This window comes from Gossypium arboreum, chromosome 2 (genome assembly GCF_025698485.1).
Source record: "Gossypium arboreum isolate Shixiya-1 chromosome 2, ASM2569848v2, whole genome shotgun sequence".
Lineage (NCBI taxonomy): Eukaryota > Viridiplantae > Streptophyta > Magnoliopsida > Malvales > Malvaceae > Gossypium > Gossypium arboreum.
In genome coordinates, this window is record NC_069071.1 from 23070669 (window position 1) to 23088692 (window position 18024).

The 18024-nt window shown below is 35.1% G+C and overlaps 2 protein-coding genes across 16 annotated transcripts; both read right to left on the reverse strand.

The window, feature by feature from the left end:
- Positions 1–2261: 2261 nt before the first annotated feature.
- LOC108466241 (uncharacterized) lies at positions 2262–6427 on the reverse strand. The gene is made up of 5 exons (XM_017766582.2): positions 6219–6427; positions 4270–5364; positions 2990–3768; positions 2846–2902; positions 2262–2768 (listed from the first exon to the last, which is right to left on the reverse strand). Exons 2-5 carry the CDS (start codon positions 5213–5215, stop codon positions 2493–2495), a joined length of 2058 nt encoding a protein of 685 aa, XP_017622071.1. The 5' UTR covers positions 5216–5364; positions 6219–6427; the 3' UTR covers positions 2262–2492.
- Positions 6428–6832: 405 nt separating this feature from the next.
- On the reverse strand, positions 6833–14466 carry LOC108467067 (protein MLN51 homolog). 15 transcript variants are annotated; one of them, XR_008277490.1, is made up of 12 exons: positions 13529–14464; positions 11896–11998; positions 11574–11776; positions 10658–11475; positions 10053–10167; positions 9535–9657; positions 8857–8912; positions 8697–8754; positions 8515–8585; positions 8354–8433; positions 7536–7622; positions 6833–7436 (listed from the first exon to the last, which is right to left on the reverse strand). XR_008277490.1 is itself a non-coding variant. In XM_053024500.1 (10 exons), exons 1-9 carry the CDS (start codon positions 14059–14061, stop codon positions 8558–8560), a joined length of 2037 nt encoding a protein of 678 aa, XP_052880460.1. In that variant the 5' UTR covers positions 14062–14453; the 3' UTR covers positions 6833–7409; positions 8515–8557. The 15 variants fall into 15 exon arrangements, 3 of the variants coding, with proteins under 3 accessions (XP_052880460.1, XP_017623034.1, XP_017623038.1); XR_008277500.1 differs by having other exon boundaries at positions 11628–11776; positions 13529–14452; XR_008277493.1 differs by having other exon boundaries at positions 7541–7622; positions 13529–14452.
- Between the last annotated feature and the right edge of the window lie 3558 nt (positions 14467–18024).

Consider the following 18024-nt stretch of genomic DNA (forward strand, 5'->3'; position numbering starts at 1 on the left):
AGTCTAATTCTATTCGGAAAAGGCTAATTTTGAGCTATTTTGGGCATTCCAAAGTCTATAAAAAGACCCTAGAGGTGGATCAAAGGGGACACGTAGAGTAGAAGGCAGAAAATACTCAATGACAGCCATCGGAATCAGCTCGAAAGTAAGATCTACTTCAAGACTGAAGATCTCCATTCAATTTCCTTAGAAGTTCTTTGGGTTTCTTTATGTTTTGTTATTTTCCCAATTTTGAGATGTTTTCCTCTATTGTTATGAGCTAAATTCCCTAAATACCTAGGGAAGTTGAAACCTAAGACGGATCCTATTACTATTTGAATTATATGATAAATACTTGTTCTTATTCTTAATTGTGAGATTTAATCCTTATTTTAATATTTAAGGATATTAATTCAGGTTTTGATGTGCTTATTCAGTGGAGAAAAAGTCCCTATTTAAGAGTAGATCCTCCATAATTAAACGGAGTTGCATGCAATCCTAAAGACAGGACGACATAAATCTGCCGGATTAGAGTCAAATCTAATAAGGGAATTCATAGGTCGAGTTAATGCGACAATAGGGGTTTTAATTAGAAAGAGATTTCAATTAATCAACCTAGAGTCAGTTGTTTTTAGTCTCGAGAGAGATAATAACATAAATCAGGGATTTCTACGGATTGAGTCAAGTGAATAAATTGTCTAATTCAGAAGTAATAAGTGAAGTCTAGGTGGATTCTTCCTTGGGTATTGTTTTCTCCATCGATTTTCCAAAGAATATTTTCCAACTTTTATTTCTGTCTCGTTCTTAGTTAATTAGATAATTAAGTTTAGTTTAGAAAACATCCCTTTAATTCTTAGGTTAGATAATAAAAAGATAGTAATTACTAGTACTTTTAGTCCTTGTGGATACGATATTTTTAGTCTCACCTTAACTATACTACTGCTCGATAGGTGCGCTTGCCTTAGTCGAATTTTTAGTTAGTTTAGCGACCATCATTTGCAATAGTATATTTTTTCAACAATCACACCTGGAAGTTGTTGCGCACAACTACTTTGGATGAAACGAATGTTGTCTAATTATGGTGTTCCAACTAATGTTCTGACAACATATTGTGATAATACCAACACAATCAACATTTCTTAAAATCTAGTGTTACATTCACAAACTAAGCATATTAATATAAGACGCCTTTGTAAGGGTAGCCCACTTGACAATTTGCCTAAAAAGGGAATATAGTATCTATTTGTTGCTTATTTAATGGTTGTTGCTACATGATGATGATGGTTGTTGCTTTCTTATTTCTTTGGTAGGTTTTAATTTATTTTCTCATGTTGATATTTCAAACACTCTTTTTCTTGCTTTGGTGGATGAGATTGATCATTTATTTATGAATTCAGTTTGCTCTTCAAAGCTTTATACTCCATGCTTATGATAATATGAACACTTTCGTGATAATGTGATACTCAAAGTATGCATGTTGAATGGGATGGTTTCTATTTGAAGCATGGTGGTATGACTAGGGGGAGACATTTACTAGTTTTGTACAATGATAACTTTGCAATGGTTTTATGATAACCATTTGCTGAAAGGATTTGTCAAAATGTCAAAAGGAGATATTGTTAGGAACTTTAGCCGGTTATCCCATGTTTCATTATTTGTTCAAACATCAAATAGAATAGCAATTTAGGACAAACAAAGTATGTCTTTGTTTGTTGGCATTTGTGACTTGCACGATTTTTTTTGAATGGTATCTAAACAACAAATGATTGATGGTTCATGCAACAAAGCAACCCTTACATTTGATGATTTATTCTTATCCTTCAGTCGAATTTTGGAGAGTGAATGAGTAATTTTAAATGGTTTAAAATATTAACCTTACCCATAAAGTTTTGAATTAGTTTAAAATTTCTTGGTGTTGAAGCTAGATTTCGAAAATTAAAAAGGAGATGTTTTTGTAGAGAAAGTCAGTTTCGCTACTCTATCGCACTATGTTGTGTGCTTGTTGAGTGCTTCAAGTTGAGTACTTACCTATCTTTGCTTTGTATTTTTGCACTTGTGTTAGACGTTTCTTAATTTATATTATTTGTAAGTGAGGATTTTTGAGTGAATGATGTAACAATTAAGCTCATTATTGGCTACAATTATTCATGGTTGTAAGGGTAAGTTGAGTTTTACCTAATAAGTTATCTGGATCAAGTGTTGAATAAAATCATTCACATAAGGTTTCACAAAGTACGATTGTTGTATCTTAAATGCGTTAACAAATATCGAGTCTTGCTCTATTTCTTATGTTGCAACATCTATTAAAACCTCCATTGGAAACACTTAAAAAACCGAAAGTTTTTACAAAATCACATTAAAAATAATGTTATTTTTTATGCTTCTACTTTAAAACTATATTAAAATGAATCCTGGTTGAATGAAACCATTTTCAGTTCTAATACAAAAAGGGAGAAATTAGAGAAATCAATCAAATGAATTAGATTGGGGAATCTTCAGTATTTTGCATTGATTCAAAAACCAATTAAAGAACGAGAGGAAGCAACTTGGCGTCTCATACACCTGGTTAAAACCTCTACCAATCTCCCGTACATATGCCGCTTCAGATACCGTTTTCCTACCTGTTTACGTCCGTCCTTCCCCATTTGCTTCCTTGCTGTCGGGTTTTTCAGCATATACCTCAGATTTTCAGCAAGGAGCCAGTTGCCTGCACGGCCCATTGGGTGAAATAGCCCACTCACGTTCTGCTCCACTATCTCTTTTGTGCCCCCACCATCCGTGCCTAACACCTGTTCCCATAAATTAATACTATGTGTTTCAATTTGTCCCCTAAAATAAACAACGAAATCAGACATAATTGTCTTACCGGAACACCAAATGCCATTGCTTCAACAGTCACTCTGCCAAATGTTTCTCCTACTCCCTGCACATTATTAACATAACAAAAATTGAGCGCACATCTATACTAATTTACTTCCAACACTAAAACATCCATCAACAAGCTATCCACCTGGGAGTTCATCACGTAAACATCTGCTGCTGCATATAGTGATGAGACACGTGTAGTTGCCGGAGTCCAGAGTACGGACTCTGACAACTTTGGATGCTGAGACAAGAACCGTAGAATTGCTTCAACATAAGGTACCTTGTTGCTTTTAGATCCAACAGAACCGATGAGGATTTTTACAGCTTGTTCCTGTTTTCTTCTGCTGTCAAACATCAAATTTGTACAAGATGCATCAGCATTGCATGATTTTTTAACCAAACCTCTTAAATGATGTTTTCTAGCCAAGGCTGACTCATCTAGCCTTATATCCAATGTTTTTTTAACTTGAGAACCAGTTCCCAGAGGATCCTGATCAATCATAAGGTTTACTGACTCAAGTAGCAAGAGTTGGCCCTTTCCAGCATTTATGCTACTTAGAGACATCACAAGCATATCACTATCTTTCAAACCCATCTCTTTTCTTACTGCATCTCGTAATAACCGCCTTTTCTCGATCATCTTTTCTGGGCTAGCCAATGGAGTGTTTAGAGAACAAGGGATTCCAGCAACAAAAGCCAGCTCATCATTAACAGCAAGTGGAACAATAGAAGGCTGAGATCTCAACTTGATATTTTCTTCTTGACACCAGTTAAGCCACTGTTTACTCTGCAATTCAGATAAGAACATAAGCATTTTCACCCGGTGTAGAACATGCTTTGACCGGTCAAAGTATTCCCTTCTGTTTTCCATAATCCACCAAGCGATTTGACTTCCTCCAGCTGGGAAATGAGCTATATATTGATCTGAAACCAACACATTGCATCTACATTACACCACTCTTAGGTATAAGAGAAATGACAATGAGACATAAGTTCAAGAGACCGACAAAAACCAATAAAAAAGTCCATGGAAGAGTATCATCTCAAGCCTTAGAAACATGGCATACCGTATCATCTAACTAAAGGCATGCGTATTGTTTACTATATTTTCTAAAGAAATAAAAGATGATCACCTTTTCTAGGAAGGCCTGAACAAGGCATATGGCTATCGATAATAAACAGCAATATTGCAAAATTATTGAAACAGAAATCGATTTTCCTTTTGGATCATGTTATGATATGCAAATTTAGTATAAAGATGAATCATTAATCATAATGGAAGCATTATTACACACAAGATATGGCATAATAATGTCAACTTTCTTGCTAAATGAGAAGGCACTATGCAGATCTTCATATCTGCAGAAGTCAATTACTCGGTTTTGAAGGAAAAACATAAACAATTTTCCAATAAATAACTCTCACCAATCCATGAAGCACAGACTGCTGATCCTGCAATCACAAGGTCTGCCTTCATAGCAGTTTTGAAGCTAAAATCTGCTCTATCTTCAATGACTTTGATCCTTCTCCTTGCAAGTTCAGACATCAGTCCTCCCTTCTTACTTAGAACCACAGCAGATATAGTGGCTCCACAGCTCAAAAGCTCTGTTGCCAACTCCATCATTGAAATGGGAGCCCCGGTCATGGATAGTTCGTGAAATACCAACACTAATCTTCTAGACCTAACAAACTGAGCAAAGTCCCCCTTGCTATCACATGTTCCAAACCGCTTTTCAGGGCTCCACTCCAAAACCCTGTCCTCCAATGGCCCAAATGGACCAACAATTGATCCATAAGTAGAATTTTTCAGCAGAAATGCCTGTTCTTGCCCCTCGGCGTCACCATTTTCCATGTTCATTGTTGCCTTCGGTTTAACATGCATCTTGTGCAAACTAAATCTAGCTCTTTGACTCCTTTTCTTCCTAGATGAAATGTTATTTCCCTTTGCCAAAATCACATCAAACTTTCTGTCACTATAGACCTGAGGTTTATTAGTTCCATTTCTCACTGCAACTAAACTGTCATCAGCAAGCAAATCTCGTCGTGTGTTCAGTTCAGGATCCACAAGCTTATTTCTTGGATCACCACTGAAACCCAAAAATTCCTCTTTGTTATCACCGTGAGCCCACCAGGATTGGACATAAAACCCAAGATAAGCCCAAAAGGCAATCAAAAGCAGCAAATACACTGAGCGGTTGCTCCTAAACCACTGAATGCCACCAGTACCATTTCTAGCTTCTTTTCTTGGAGTCCAGCTTGAAATCAATCTCCGAAATGTAGGAAAATTCCTTGGGGTTGATCTTCCTGATAAACTGGACTTAAAACCACCTTGCCTTAGTGACGATGCTCCCTTGCTGACACTTTCCTCCATGAGCTTACGACAATAGTAAATTGCTGAGAAGGTAAATCAACATTCTTCAACTATTAGCTAATACCAAAAACACACAGAACCTAAAGGCCAATACTGTCCTAGCTCCAAATGCTCAAAGCACCTTCTTCTACAACTTTCTAAACTCAAACCTGCATTAATGAATAAACTCCAGGTTTGATATTCTTCAGACAACAGCATCAACATCTAATAACGTGTGAAAAGTAAAAAATATGGTTGCATCAATTTTACTCTAAGAGCATCGAATAGGGTATATATCCGAAACCAGTATGTTCAATTTTTTGCTGAAGTTTACGGAAGACCTATAAAGGCTTATATCCGATGTCCGCATATGCGCTACACACAGGTACCCTTTCAAAAATAATGAAGAATCTAAGCAATGTATAGGTAGGTAAGAAAACAGAAAGGAAAAAGATACATAAACCAACAGCCTGGGATTAGTTTAGCAAATTAAAGCCGTCTGAGACTACAGTTAATAAATACTACCAGAAGATTGGAAAGCAAAATTTGGGTTCGTTTGATTTTCTTTTTTTTCCTTTTCCTAGCATTTATCAACAACTAAACCATTAAACTAAAAAAAAGCCACGTTAAAACTTTCAAAAATACCCTCAGATTCGAAGGAAACCTCAAGTTTAGATACAACCAAAGAAGATCACAAGACTACATTCTTTGGATGATCAGAATATTTCATATGTTCACTCAGCAACCAAACAGTTCTTGGGAAACAAAAGAAGTGCAAAAACCGAAGAAAAAAGAAAGATCTTCAAATTGCATTACGTTCACATCTTCTTGACAACCAAACACAAGTAGCGAACTTAGTGTAAAAAAAAAAAAAAGTAAAAATAAAAACTAGTAAAGCAAAATCAAGAAACCAACTAATCAAATTTTTAACTGTGATAGGAGATTAAGAACAGCAAAAACAGAGCACTATAGCTAACGATCACATCTCTTAAGCATAAACGTAAAACAAATAAAGCATGCTTACGATACAAGATTCAGAGACAATGCAGAGATTATCCTTTCTTTTTTCTCGATTTTGATCTCTGTTCTTGATTGATCTCAGCTTGCATTAAAGAAAATGTTAGAGTGGAAGAGTGAAAATAGTTGGAATTTCATTTTTATTTTTTTTAAACGGACCTGCTAAACGTGTTTTGTAAACAAAAACTTTTGAAGATTGGCTGTTGGCGGGTAGGATGGGGATTGTTCTAGTGTAAACAGCTGCATGCTCCTTCGTGTTCTGGCAATTTTAGGAGAGCGTTTCATAAAAAAGGATGTTCGACTTGGGTGGCAACAATTACGCTTTTTTTTTTTTTATTTCCTCCCACTTATGGTTCCATGATCATTTTTTACTTTTTACAATTCATTTAATTTTAATTTAGATTACTTTGATGTTTTATAATGTTGTATAAAAATGAAAAAGTGAAAATTAGATTTGTATAATTTAAAATGTAACAAGTTTTATAATGAGAAATAAAATAATTTTAGCCGAATCGATTTATATGTCATCTAATATTATCAATAAAATGAAAATAACTACCAATCCCTCTAATCAAATGTAGATACAATGGAATCAACATTCCAGCTAAGTGAAGGACATAATTTAATAGAACAAAACGTCAACATAAACCATTTCTATATTTTAAAATTATGTTAAACAAGTTTAAAAAAGGCAGATTACTTAAAGCACATCCAATACAGGAGGGAGAGCACAAGAGATCAGATGACTCACTCATCAACCACTTTATGACTCAATCTAAAGCTATACATATATATATGCTACAATGCTAATCACATTTCACAACATCCAAGAGATATCATCAGCTAAGCTTGCCCTGTTACGTATGTACAACCAAACTCAATACAGAAAAACAAGGAGAAGCTTTGAAAATAATGCTTCAAAACCAACTTAGCACCCCCATTTAACTGATTAAATTAAATGATCCACTGCTCAAATAATACAAAGTAAGAAACACAAATACCAAAACCATCTATGCTCCACCAACACCAGACTTAACTCATCAACAAGCAGCCAAGTAAGCTTCACCAAACACAAATATCAACACCATCTATGCATATAATAATAATAATCTAAAATTCGCCAACCAAACAGCTGCCGCACAACAATTCTTGTTCATACTTTCATGGGGAAGCCAGCCTAAATTTCTCACAAGCTTCACTAGAAAAATCAAGCCACAAGAAAAACCTGTTTGAGAAACATTAACGGCAATTTTAGTAATATTTGCACTGTAACTAAGAGCAGAAAAATACATTTTTTTTACTAATATATCATATATATTCATACCGCACATTTAAACGAGGGAATGCTACCCGTCAAGCCACAATAAGATTCTTAAACTGAATGTAGCATGACCAGGCATTTCATATATAACTGCCAGAAAGAAATTGCAAGACTGTGTGATTTTAGCTTATTAGAATCACTGAACAAGGACATATACAATCAATGGGTGAAAAATAAATATTGTGAATAATAACATACTGAATCGGAACTCCTTTAAGATCAAATGCCTAGAAAAAACGTCCAAAGTGCCTGAAAACAATGGGCCACCAAGGCCAAGTTCTCTAAAATGCCACCAACATATCCATAGATTGTCTTTATTGCTTAAGACCTTGACCTTTGCCAATTACCAAAGATATGATCTCTTTTTAAGGCTTAATAACCAAATACACCCTCAACTTAAATAACAAATGGAATTAAGCCTCCAATCTTTTTAATGTGTACATAAGATTATAAATCTTCTATTTTTCTGTAATTACAACTGTAAAATTTTAAATTAATTAAAAAAGTCCAAAAGGAACAACCATTAAGTTGTTCTATAACTTAAGTTGTTTTATAAAAGGTCTAGTTGGAATAATGGAAGAATTATTACGACTTGCCACATGCTAGCAACAGTGTCAAACAATAAATGTTAGCCTTCCCTCTTTTGGCTACTTCAACTGGACTTTTTCATTGATTTTAAAAACTTCTGCTAGTTCAATTGCCACATGCCTATTTATGACGTGAAACAATTACTCAAGAACTAATGACTTTCTTCTAAAGAGAATGAACTTTTAAATCCAAAACAGAATAAGCAGCACTACCTACGGATGAAGTCTGATTACCTACAATATCCTGGAACAAATTGTGGCCCAAAGTGGTCCAGGTCAAAAGCTGGAGACCACAAAGGGCCCGAAAGAAAGGCCTGCCCACCAAGTAATTCACAAATAAGAAATTCCAAACATCCACAAAGATAATAAAAGACTTTAATCACAAAATTTTTAACCTTTATCAGTTTATTGCTACAGGCTCCATCTTAAATGAGTAAATCACTTGCTAAAGCTCATCTCGGAGTATCTGCATGTAAACGAAGGGTAAGACATTAAAACGTTTATATATTAGAAGATAGAAACAGAGTGAAATTGTTTTTCACCAATCCATGGTAAAAGCTTAAGAGTTTCAACTTGCCTGCGAGGCTGCTTATTTGGGTTATTTTGTCGTTGCCCAAATTCATCACTCACAGCCTCTGCATAAGAGACATTCTTGATTAACCACTAAAATAAGGAACGGCAAAAGAAAATGTTAAAAGATCCAGCAAACCTAAGATAAACAAAAAAGGGCTGCTTACCAGGTCTTTGTGATGGCTTCCATTCACTATTTGGTTTGTTCGAATTTTTTTCTTTGCTGCAAAAGGAGATTAAATATTATCAAAACAGTCCGTAAGCAACAAGAATAACCACATGTGACTTGTTAATAGAATAAAACACAATAAAGCAATACTGTCTGTCACCTCAACTCCCTCAAACCCTCCCCCCAATCATGTAGAAAATGTGATACATTTATCATCAAATATACCATAAAACATAACAAAATAAAGGTAAATACATCAGTAGGCCATTAAAGACATAAAATAATATGAACATCAAGCCAACAGACTCTTTTAGACATCTTTCAAAAATTATTTTCTGTTTTGCAGTTAATCTATGTAAAAAAAGCCGATAGTGCAATGATACAATCAAGATTTAATATACAGAACCATACAAATTCAACTCAACTTAATCATGTCTTAATCCTAATAAAGGGGTTTCCTGCAAAGACATTCCCACTAGATCCCAATACAAAATAGGATACCTAATATTTCCCTCCCATTCAACACTGACAACAAAAAGGAAAATGTTCAATGCTCCTAGATCCCAATACTAATTAGGATGCTTAATATTTTCCTCCCATTCTGGCAACCCGAGGAAAACAAAATAGTCAAGGCTATTAAAATCAACCTGAGGAAAACCAAAATCATATTACTAACCTTGAGGATCCTGTTGAAGATGTCTGTCCAGAGGTACGAGCATGATAAGCCCCATCAACAGTGATATAAGGTGAACAATATGTTGCCCCTAAAGCCCCAGCGGCACTTGTAAGTACTGGTAACCTAAACAAGAACACAAGCATAGTTAATGCTTTTAGATAAACAGATAAATATATAAGAATTACAAGAATGAAAGCAACCAATTGAGAGAGAGAGAGATAGCGCTGCTTTGGTATTATGTCCATGGTCAAACCAATTCCAACCTTAACCTTTCACTAGTCAAAATCATTATAACCGCAAAAGGCTTTACATGAAATGTGGTGAGTGTAAAAGCAGCCTTACACTGTGCAAAGTAATGTTTCATTATGGAGAGGTAACTTCCTCCATGAGAAAACCAATTGGCCAGATACTGAATTAACCAACAACTCATTTCTCAAAGAAAACCAGATGTAATCCACACACACACACACACACACACACACAGAATATATATATACAGGGCTAGAGTGTTATTGTACCACGTCATTTCTGAATTTCCCAAACCAAGTTGTGGCTGGGCAACATATCCAGGAAATGCCATGCCAACAGCAGGAACACTGAGGCCACCAGGGTGCTGACCCCCAAATTGCATAACTGCATAACAATGATTTAGAAGAAGAAACAATAAACATTGAGAAGTTCAGCTTATAAAAAATTTAATACAAGGAACTACGAAAGCATAGCCAAGAGAAAATATAAAATAATAGAATTAAATCTAATCAACTCAGTAGATAAAAGCTATTCTCTAGCACCCACCCCATAAATTAACAGTGAAGACAAATGAAGTCAAACAAACTCCAACCTCTCGCAAATCCAGAAATCCCTAATCAAAACAAACTATGATCAGGAGGTAAAAGTTCATTTGTTATTTAGCCAAAAGGCCATTGAAAATAATGGGATGAAAACTACTCTGATATTTACTAAAGCATTTTATTTAATCCTTACAAAAATTCAAGAAAAAGGGTGCCCAGGATTTAGTATGCACTTTTCCAAGTACGACAATTTCCCCATATTACAATTTACCTATTACAGTAGATTAGTTTATCCAGATAAATTAAAAAACTAAAAATATGAAAAGCTTTACCTGGCAAAAAGGCAGGAAAGTTTTTATCACCATGGCCGACAGCCATAGTCCCTGTTGGTCCCATAACCTGAGCTCCACTGTACAGAAAAGAGCCTCTTCCAGCCCCTTGAACACAGCTTTTTCCCTTGCTCACCAAGGGTTTACTTGTTTCTGAAGATTCAACCTCTCCAGATTCATAGGAATTGACTGACGTAGCTGTCTTGGGTGGAGACGAAGCTTGAGGCATACCAGTATGCTGGCCCAGCTGCTGAGCAGCCCCTTGCACAGAGTACCCTTGAACAGGATTTCTCTGAACAGCAATGATCTGTGTTGGTGGAGAAACTCTATTGATTTGGTTCTGATGAGGAGCTGGCTGACAAGCCTTCAATCCTGGGATAGCTACAACTCTACCCTGTACCCTGGACTGAGTGGGTTTGCTAGTATTACCCAATGAAGATCCAGAAGGTACCATCTGCATATTGGTCAAAGGCTTCGCAGAAGCAGACAAGCTGGGATCATCAATATAAAGCTTTGCCATGCTGAGAGAATCAACCACATTCTTCCCTCGTAATGAATTAGATTGTGAAGCAGAAAAATTCTCATCTGTAACAGAAGGGCAAAGATTCCCGCTCACACTTTCAGCATGCACATCTTTCTTCTGAGTTAAAGCAGTGTCTTTGTTGGAAGACGCCGCTGGATAAAAAGGTGGGGAAGCAGAACTCAAGCTTGACGCAAATATATGTTTCGGATTAGGATCTGATACAGTACTGGCATTTGTTGCAAGGGTGGAAGCTCTACCTGAATTGGCTTGTGATGTTTTCTCAAGAGGCTTTCCAGACCTGAAACATTTAACTCATTCAATGTCAATCAAACCTGTCATGGAAGGAAGAGATGGAAAATTGTAGGGGGGAAAGAGCACATGATTATGAATACTCACAGTCTGCCCTGTATTGGAGGTGCTTGACTGCTGATTTTCATATTAGGTTCATACCTCCTAGGTCCTCTCCCTCTCACCACCTTTGGAGCCATATTCTGGTGGTTGTTTTTCCCAAATGCTTTGGACCCACTTCCTCTACGATAACCACGATCTGGTCCACGATTTTTACTCTGAGCTCGATACCTACCTCTAGAAGATAGTCCCTGAGTGCAGAAGAAAAAACATGTCAGTAAGGGAAAAAAATAAGATTAAACGAGATTGAGAAGGAAAAGAAGCACCAATGAAGGCAAGTAGATTATCTACAAATCTACTAAATCGTTACCTCTTCATAATGCTTTTCTTGCAAAGTCATCTCCTCAAACTTGTCATGTCCCCATTTCCTATCATCCTTGGATTCCCACAAATTCCTTCCACAACGTGTTCGCCTAAATTGGACAAATCAAGTTGATACACAACTTTATTAACATTTATAGCAACTTGAAGGAAATGGGCAGGACAAGGACATGGTAATACAAACCTTGACGCTTAAAGATATACCATAATACGTATTAGCAATGAAAGCAGAGTCCTAAATCTATGTACCTTTCCACCATTAGTACCAATCTGTACTGCTCATACTGATTGGTACAAGATTTTTCTTTCAAATTTTCTTTTAATCTTTTCTCTTATTGTATTCTTTTTATCAACTCCTAATGCTTTCCCTTTCATGTTCAGTTCTATTATTTTCATAATTTCATCCTAAAATAATACATGTTCATTAGATCACAATAATTACTAATTTTTATATTTATTTGAGGTTCCAAAATTTTCTGATGTTAAATGTTTATCATTTTTAAAATCTATATCTGCATATAAACATATAGATGCATGTAATGGAAGAGTATTTGTATGTTTATATATTTTATTAAAAATATTAAATAACATTGGAAAACATGAAATAAAGCAGCATTTATATGTACCAATACTAACAGTCCCATTAACAAGGCCAACAGTTAAATTATACACCAAGTCTTTACAAAATATGCACATAGACTATGCATGCAGTCAGCCTTTACGCTCACACCCACATATATCAATGGTAAACAAATTAGAAAAATCGATATAAATACAGATTTAGACCAGAAAAAGCTTATGTTCTTAAAACCTCATATAGTTGTCAAAGTACTGACAATATAGAAAAAGAAAAAATATATGTTCAGAATTACTAGCAACTTCATATAGTAGTCATAAGCAGTCATAAGTTATAATGTCATCAAATAAAACAAGGTAACAATCTGAGCCTAAGTTTTGACCACATAATGTTATATTTGCTATAATATTGGGCTGCTCAGTTTTTTATAACAGAGGTCCAGATCAACTACCCCATTCCCAGATCAAAACAGGTACCTTTTAAGATCTTAAGGTGAATGAACAATTAAAGCAAAAAAAAAAAAGATTCAAGGGCATCTAGATTGTGACATTTCAAGTCCTCACTCCTCAACCCAAATGTTAAAACTACGAACTAAAGTTTTATCACCATTCATGCATGCTTAGAAGTGCAGGTAAGCAGCAGCTCCCATACAGGTTAAAACCTTCGAATTTCTTAAACCTGACTAATCATAGACCAAATCAAAATTCAAGATAACAGAATATAAGAAAAGCAGCATAGGAGCATAAACATCATAGGAGTCAAAAACCCAATATTAACACATTTGTTATCAAAATGTAACACTAGTCAAGAGTATAAAAATTTTAATTTCCATTATCCGCATAGAGAAGGTAGGGCAAGTGAGCATTCCAATTTCAATCATTAAACAGAAGAAGCTACAATAGGCATAACAGACAATCCACATAGAAAATTCACCATATACCTTTCCGTAAATTGATATTTACTACTTAATTAGTTAAACAGCTATAAAAAAAAAGAAAAAAAAAGAAAATTGGAACCTATAAAGAGAAAAAATGAAGCTTAATACCTATGACGACCGCCAACGTTGTCTCGAAATCTATCATCGTGCATATAAAACACCCCAGCAGTGGGCACAGCAAAGGGCTCATTCTCCTTCTTTTCCTCTCCATGTTCCTCTCCAATGTGATTATTATCAATGCCCAGTCCTTCATCCACATTCCCATTCTCCACAACCGCTTCCTTCACATCGTCTCCAGTTATCTTCACATTGCCTCGCACTTCTACTTTACCAACTTCATCTATCTCCTCTTCATCAATTTCTTCTTCCTCTTCCTCGTATTCATCATAAACTTCTTCTTCGACTTCTTCTAAGTCCAATTCTTCTACGCCATCATCGTAATCTGCAGCACCGCCCTGACCGTCGGATTCATCGGAACGAATCACAGACCTTCGATCCATCCTCGCCTCAGCATTATTCTCTTCGTCCCTTTCTCCTTCGTCATCGTCACTGGCCGCCTCCCTCCTCCGCATTGCCAGAGAACGCTTCACCTCCTCTGGATCACTCTCGTATTCCACCTCCTCTACTCCCGTAGTAGCCATCACTTTATCGGAAAACAAAGACCAAGTCGCTAAAACTTCCGGGAATATTCAAAAAAAAAAGAAGAAGCAATCTTTGCAACGAAGCAAAAAAAAAAACAATTCAAAGCCAATCGTCTAAAAAATAGAAGAGAATCAAAACCCTGAAGCCTTGAAATTGAAGGGAAAAATATTAGGGTTATTTATTTTCATGGAATAGGGCTAGCGGTATTTAGGAAGAAGAAAAACCCTAGATAGTTATATATTATTATTGTTGTTGTAAAATATGGGGATTTTTGCATAATAAAATTGAATGGAGCAAGGAGTTTGCTTTGAAATATGAAACTTTATTTTCTAATTTTTGGGTTAGGGAAAGATACTGGCAGGGACATTTTAGGAAATTAATTAAAAGTGAGTGGTAAGATTGGAGTCGGATTCTGATACGGACGTGAGGTGTTTGTTAAAAGGCCGATTGATGATTAGGAACCAATGGGGTTTTGCCACGTTTGCATATGAAATTGAGTTATCTACTCTGTTTCTAAGTTGGCAGCAAGTGTCATCCGAGCTACCACCGTATTTTGTTGTAATAATAATTTACCATGGTCATAAGCAGAGGTGAAGACAGAAATTTTTTTTAAGGAGGTCAGATAAAATTTTAATTTTATATAGTTTATATTTTTATAATTTGTAAATAATTAAATTAAATTTTAAAATTTTGTGGGATAAAGTATAATTTTAGCTTTACTAATTTAAATTTATTAAAAAATTTTAAGGGTTTAAAATGTAATTTTCCATTTTAGGGGGCCGAGGCCCATGCCAGCCCCCTGGCTACGCCCTTGGTCATAGGGTATTTGAGAATACAGATTTTGGCGTTTTGGTAATGAGTTCAACCCAAACCACCAATGCTCCTTAATCTAAGTCTAGTTAAATTCAAACCGAAAATTAAGCAAGTTTGGGATTTTTTAAATAAAATAAAAAAAAGTAAAGTACATCAACAGTCACTCAATTTTGATCTCAATAATAAAACAGTCAACTCAACTTTCAAGAAATAACAAATCCGTAACTAATGTTATTGAAAAGTGACAAATCAGTCACCCATTAACATTTTCCGTTATAAGCCTAACGGGATAAGTGACATGGCCAGTTAACTAGCTGATATGGCCAACTAACTTGCTACATTGGATGAGGAGTCAAACAATTTAAGGTTTGGATGGGTTTAGAGGGAAAAAAAAAAGAAAAGATGAATTAGGGATTAAGGAAAAGAAAGAAAATATCAATTGGGATTAAGAAGAAGAAAAGAAAATCGATTGGGATTAACATTTTAGGGTTTAGTGTTGGATGATTGAAACTTTTAGGATAAGGGTAAGATTGAACGATTTAAGGTTAAAGGATTAATATTTTGGGTTTCAAGTTTAAGGAGAAAGAAGACCACAAAAGATATCAATGGGTAGGGTTTAGGGCCACAACTGTTAATAGAAGAGAAGCAGACAATGTTTTAGCATCCACTGTAACGGGTAAGTTTCTATATTTAGTTTATGATTTTTTGGATTTAGAGGGATTTGGGTTTAAGGTTTTCTAAATTTCTTTGTTGAAAAATGTTGCATTTGCATAGGGTTTATGCACTGTGTATGTTTATTGTTTGTATTAAAGTGTATGCTAGATTTTGATTTCTCTGGTTATTAAAGTGTATGGTAGATTTGGATACTTTTAAAGTTATGTTCTACCACGTGCATATAGATAGCCTTAGGAAAGAGGCAAATCAGTTCCTATTTGACAAATCACTTCAAAAGTTTAGGTTACATACAATTCAAAACTATGTATGTCATTAAATTATTTGAAAGTTTTTATTTAGGTTACATATAATTCAAATATGACAAATTAGTTCCTAGTTGTCAAGAATATTTTTTAAAGGCATAAATTGTAAAAAATACCCTCAACATTTAGGTGTTTTTGGTTTTGTGCCATTGACCTTTTTTTTTTTTATTGAGGCTTTCAACGTAACGATTTTTCCACAAATCAGTCCAATTTTAACAAGAAACGTTAGTTAACCTTCAATCAACCAGTCAATGAATTATCCTAAGTTGGAAGAATCAATGTTGACTATAACACCCTAAACCCGTCTCTGTTATCGGATTAAGGTTATGAAGCATTATCGTACAACGAAAAACATTTACCTTCATAACATTAAATATCTTAAACATATCATAAAATCATTCATTCACATGCATTTTGTCCCTAAATCGAGCCTTCGATGCCCTAAAAATAGCTTAGAAGCAATTCAGGACTAATTTGAAATAAAACAGAAGTTTTAAGAAAAAGTTGTAAAAATTGGAAAACAGGAGCCACATGACCGTGTGACATCACCCTAGGCCGTGTAACTTTCAAACAGGGGACACACAGTCGTGTCCCAGCCCATGTCCTCACCAGTGTAACTCACTAAGTAGGGTCACACAGCCATGCCACACATCCGTGTGCCAGGCTGTGTAACTCACTGACTTGGAACACTAAGAACTTTCAAATGACACATAGACGTGTCCTCAGGCCGTGTGTGTCACACAGCCGTGAGACAGATCGTTTCCTAGGCCCTGTGATCCATAATTTGACCCTAAATTCAAGCCATTTCAAGACCAAATCATACTTAACCATCTATACCATTTGAGCATACATTCAAGGAATTTAAAACATCATTCACACACACCTAACATACAATTTCAAACATCCTAATTCATCTAACCAATATGCCATTAAAAGGCACCATAATTGTACGAAAACATCATCAACCAAAATATGCCAATATTGTCATATTTCAAGCATAAAAACTTAGTTCAATTACCTACCAAAGGATATCACATATGACCAATTACAAGCCATTCCGAACATACCAAAAAGGACCTTATATTTCAAGTACCTAAAAGAGGCAAAAAATGACCTAACTTGACAAGGCATTAAAAGTCCATTAAACCAAACATGAACATCAAAAGCAAATATATACCAAATTGACCATTAACATATCCAAAAACTACCAATACACAAAGTCCTATACATGCCAAATAACCATATCAAACATATCACACAATCATCTTCTTTCTACTCACATGAGGGCATGAATAGTTACTAATATCTCATATGAATACACATCATTTAAGCTTTCATTGAAAGATATGAAAATGAATGAACTTGGACCATTTAAAAATGAACCAATTACCAAAACTACACTTATAACCCTATTACATGCCATTTATAACCATTAACCAAAATAACCATAAATACCAAAATAACGAATAGATAGTGTGATGATACTCCGACGAGATTCCAACCGACTGAGCTTTCCGATAATCTACAAAATGGAGGAAACGATTACGTAAGCATTTAATGCTTAGTAAATTCATATAAGCAGAAACTTAAACTTACCAAACATATTAAATTAAATATCCAAACCTACTCTCATCATGTCTTATGCCAAACTTCCTTTCCTATACACATCACCTCATAAGGTTAGTAAATATATATCATTACATATAAATCCTAAATAACCTATGGCATATACATGATAAACATTTAGGCTTTATTCATGATCCATCACCCATACACATATATCCTTTACACATACTTTCCATTGAAATCATATGGTTAATAGATAATAAATAAACAATACATCTATATAACATGACATATATTAAGAAATGGATTTCATGCATATTTCATCCATCACTTGCTAAATTATCATCCATTTTCATTTTGTATATGCATATTCATCTATCTATATCATATGAACATTAAGTCTTTATAAATACTTTTCCATTGACCTTTTCTCATCCATTGAAACTTTTTGAATAACATCATATACACGAAACACCTTTTCATGTAAATGTAGCCTTTCCCTTTTTCTTTTCCTTTTCAATAATGCTCACACAAGCTATGAAGTGGGCTTACTCATACGAGCTGTTAGTCAGGACAGTAGCTACTTGATGCGCTCACACGAGCTGT

Bases quoted from the DNA above. Each gene is read 5' to 3' on its own strand.
- LOC108466241 (XM_017766582.2), bottom strand. From the start codon at position 5,215: ATGGAGGAAAGTGTCAGCAAGGGAGCATCGTCACTAAGGCAAGGTGGT. The intron at 3,769-4,269 runs GTGAGAGTTATT...TGTTGGTTTCAG, and splicing joins AGTCTGTGCTTCATGGATTG to ATCAATATATAGCTCATTTC. The intron at 2,769-2,845 runs GTAAGACAATTA...TTATGGGAACAG, and splicing joins CAATGGCATTTGGTGTTCCG to GTGTTAGGCACGGATGGTGG.
- LOC108467067 (XM_053024500.1), bottom strand. From the start codon at position 14,061: ATGGCTACTACGGGAGTAGAGGAGGTGGAATACGAGAGTGATCCAGAG. The intron at 11,999-13,528 runs GTATTAAGCTTC...TGTCCAATTTAG, and splicing joins AACGTTGGCGGTCGTCATAG to GCGAACACGTTGTGGAAGGA. The intron at 8,913-9,534 runs GTTAGTAATATG...CTCCTTTTGCAG, and splicing joins TCTTCAACAGGATCCTCAAG to CAAAGAAAAAAATTCGAACA.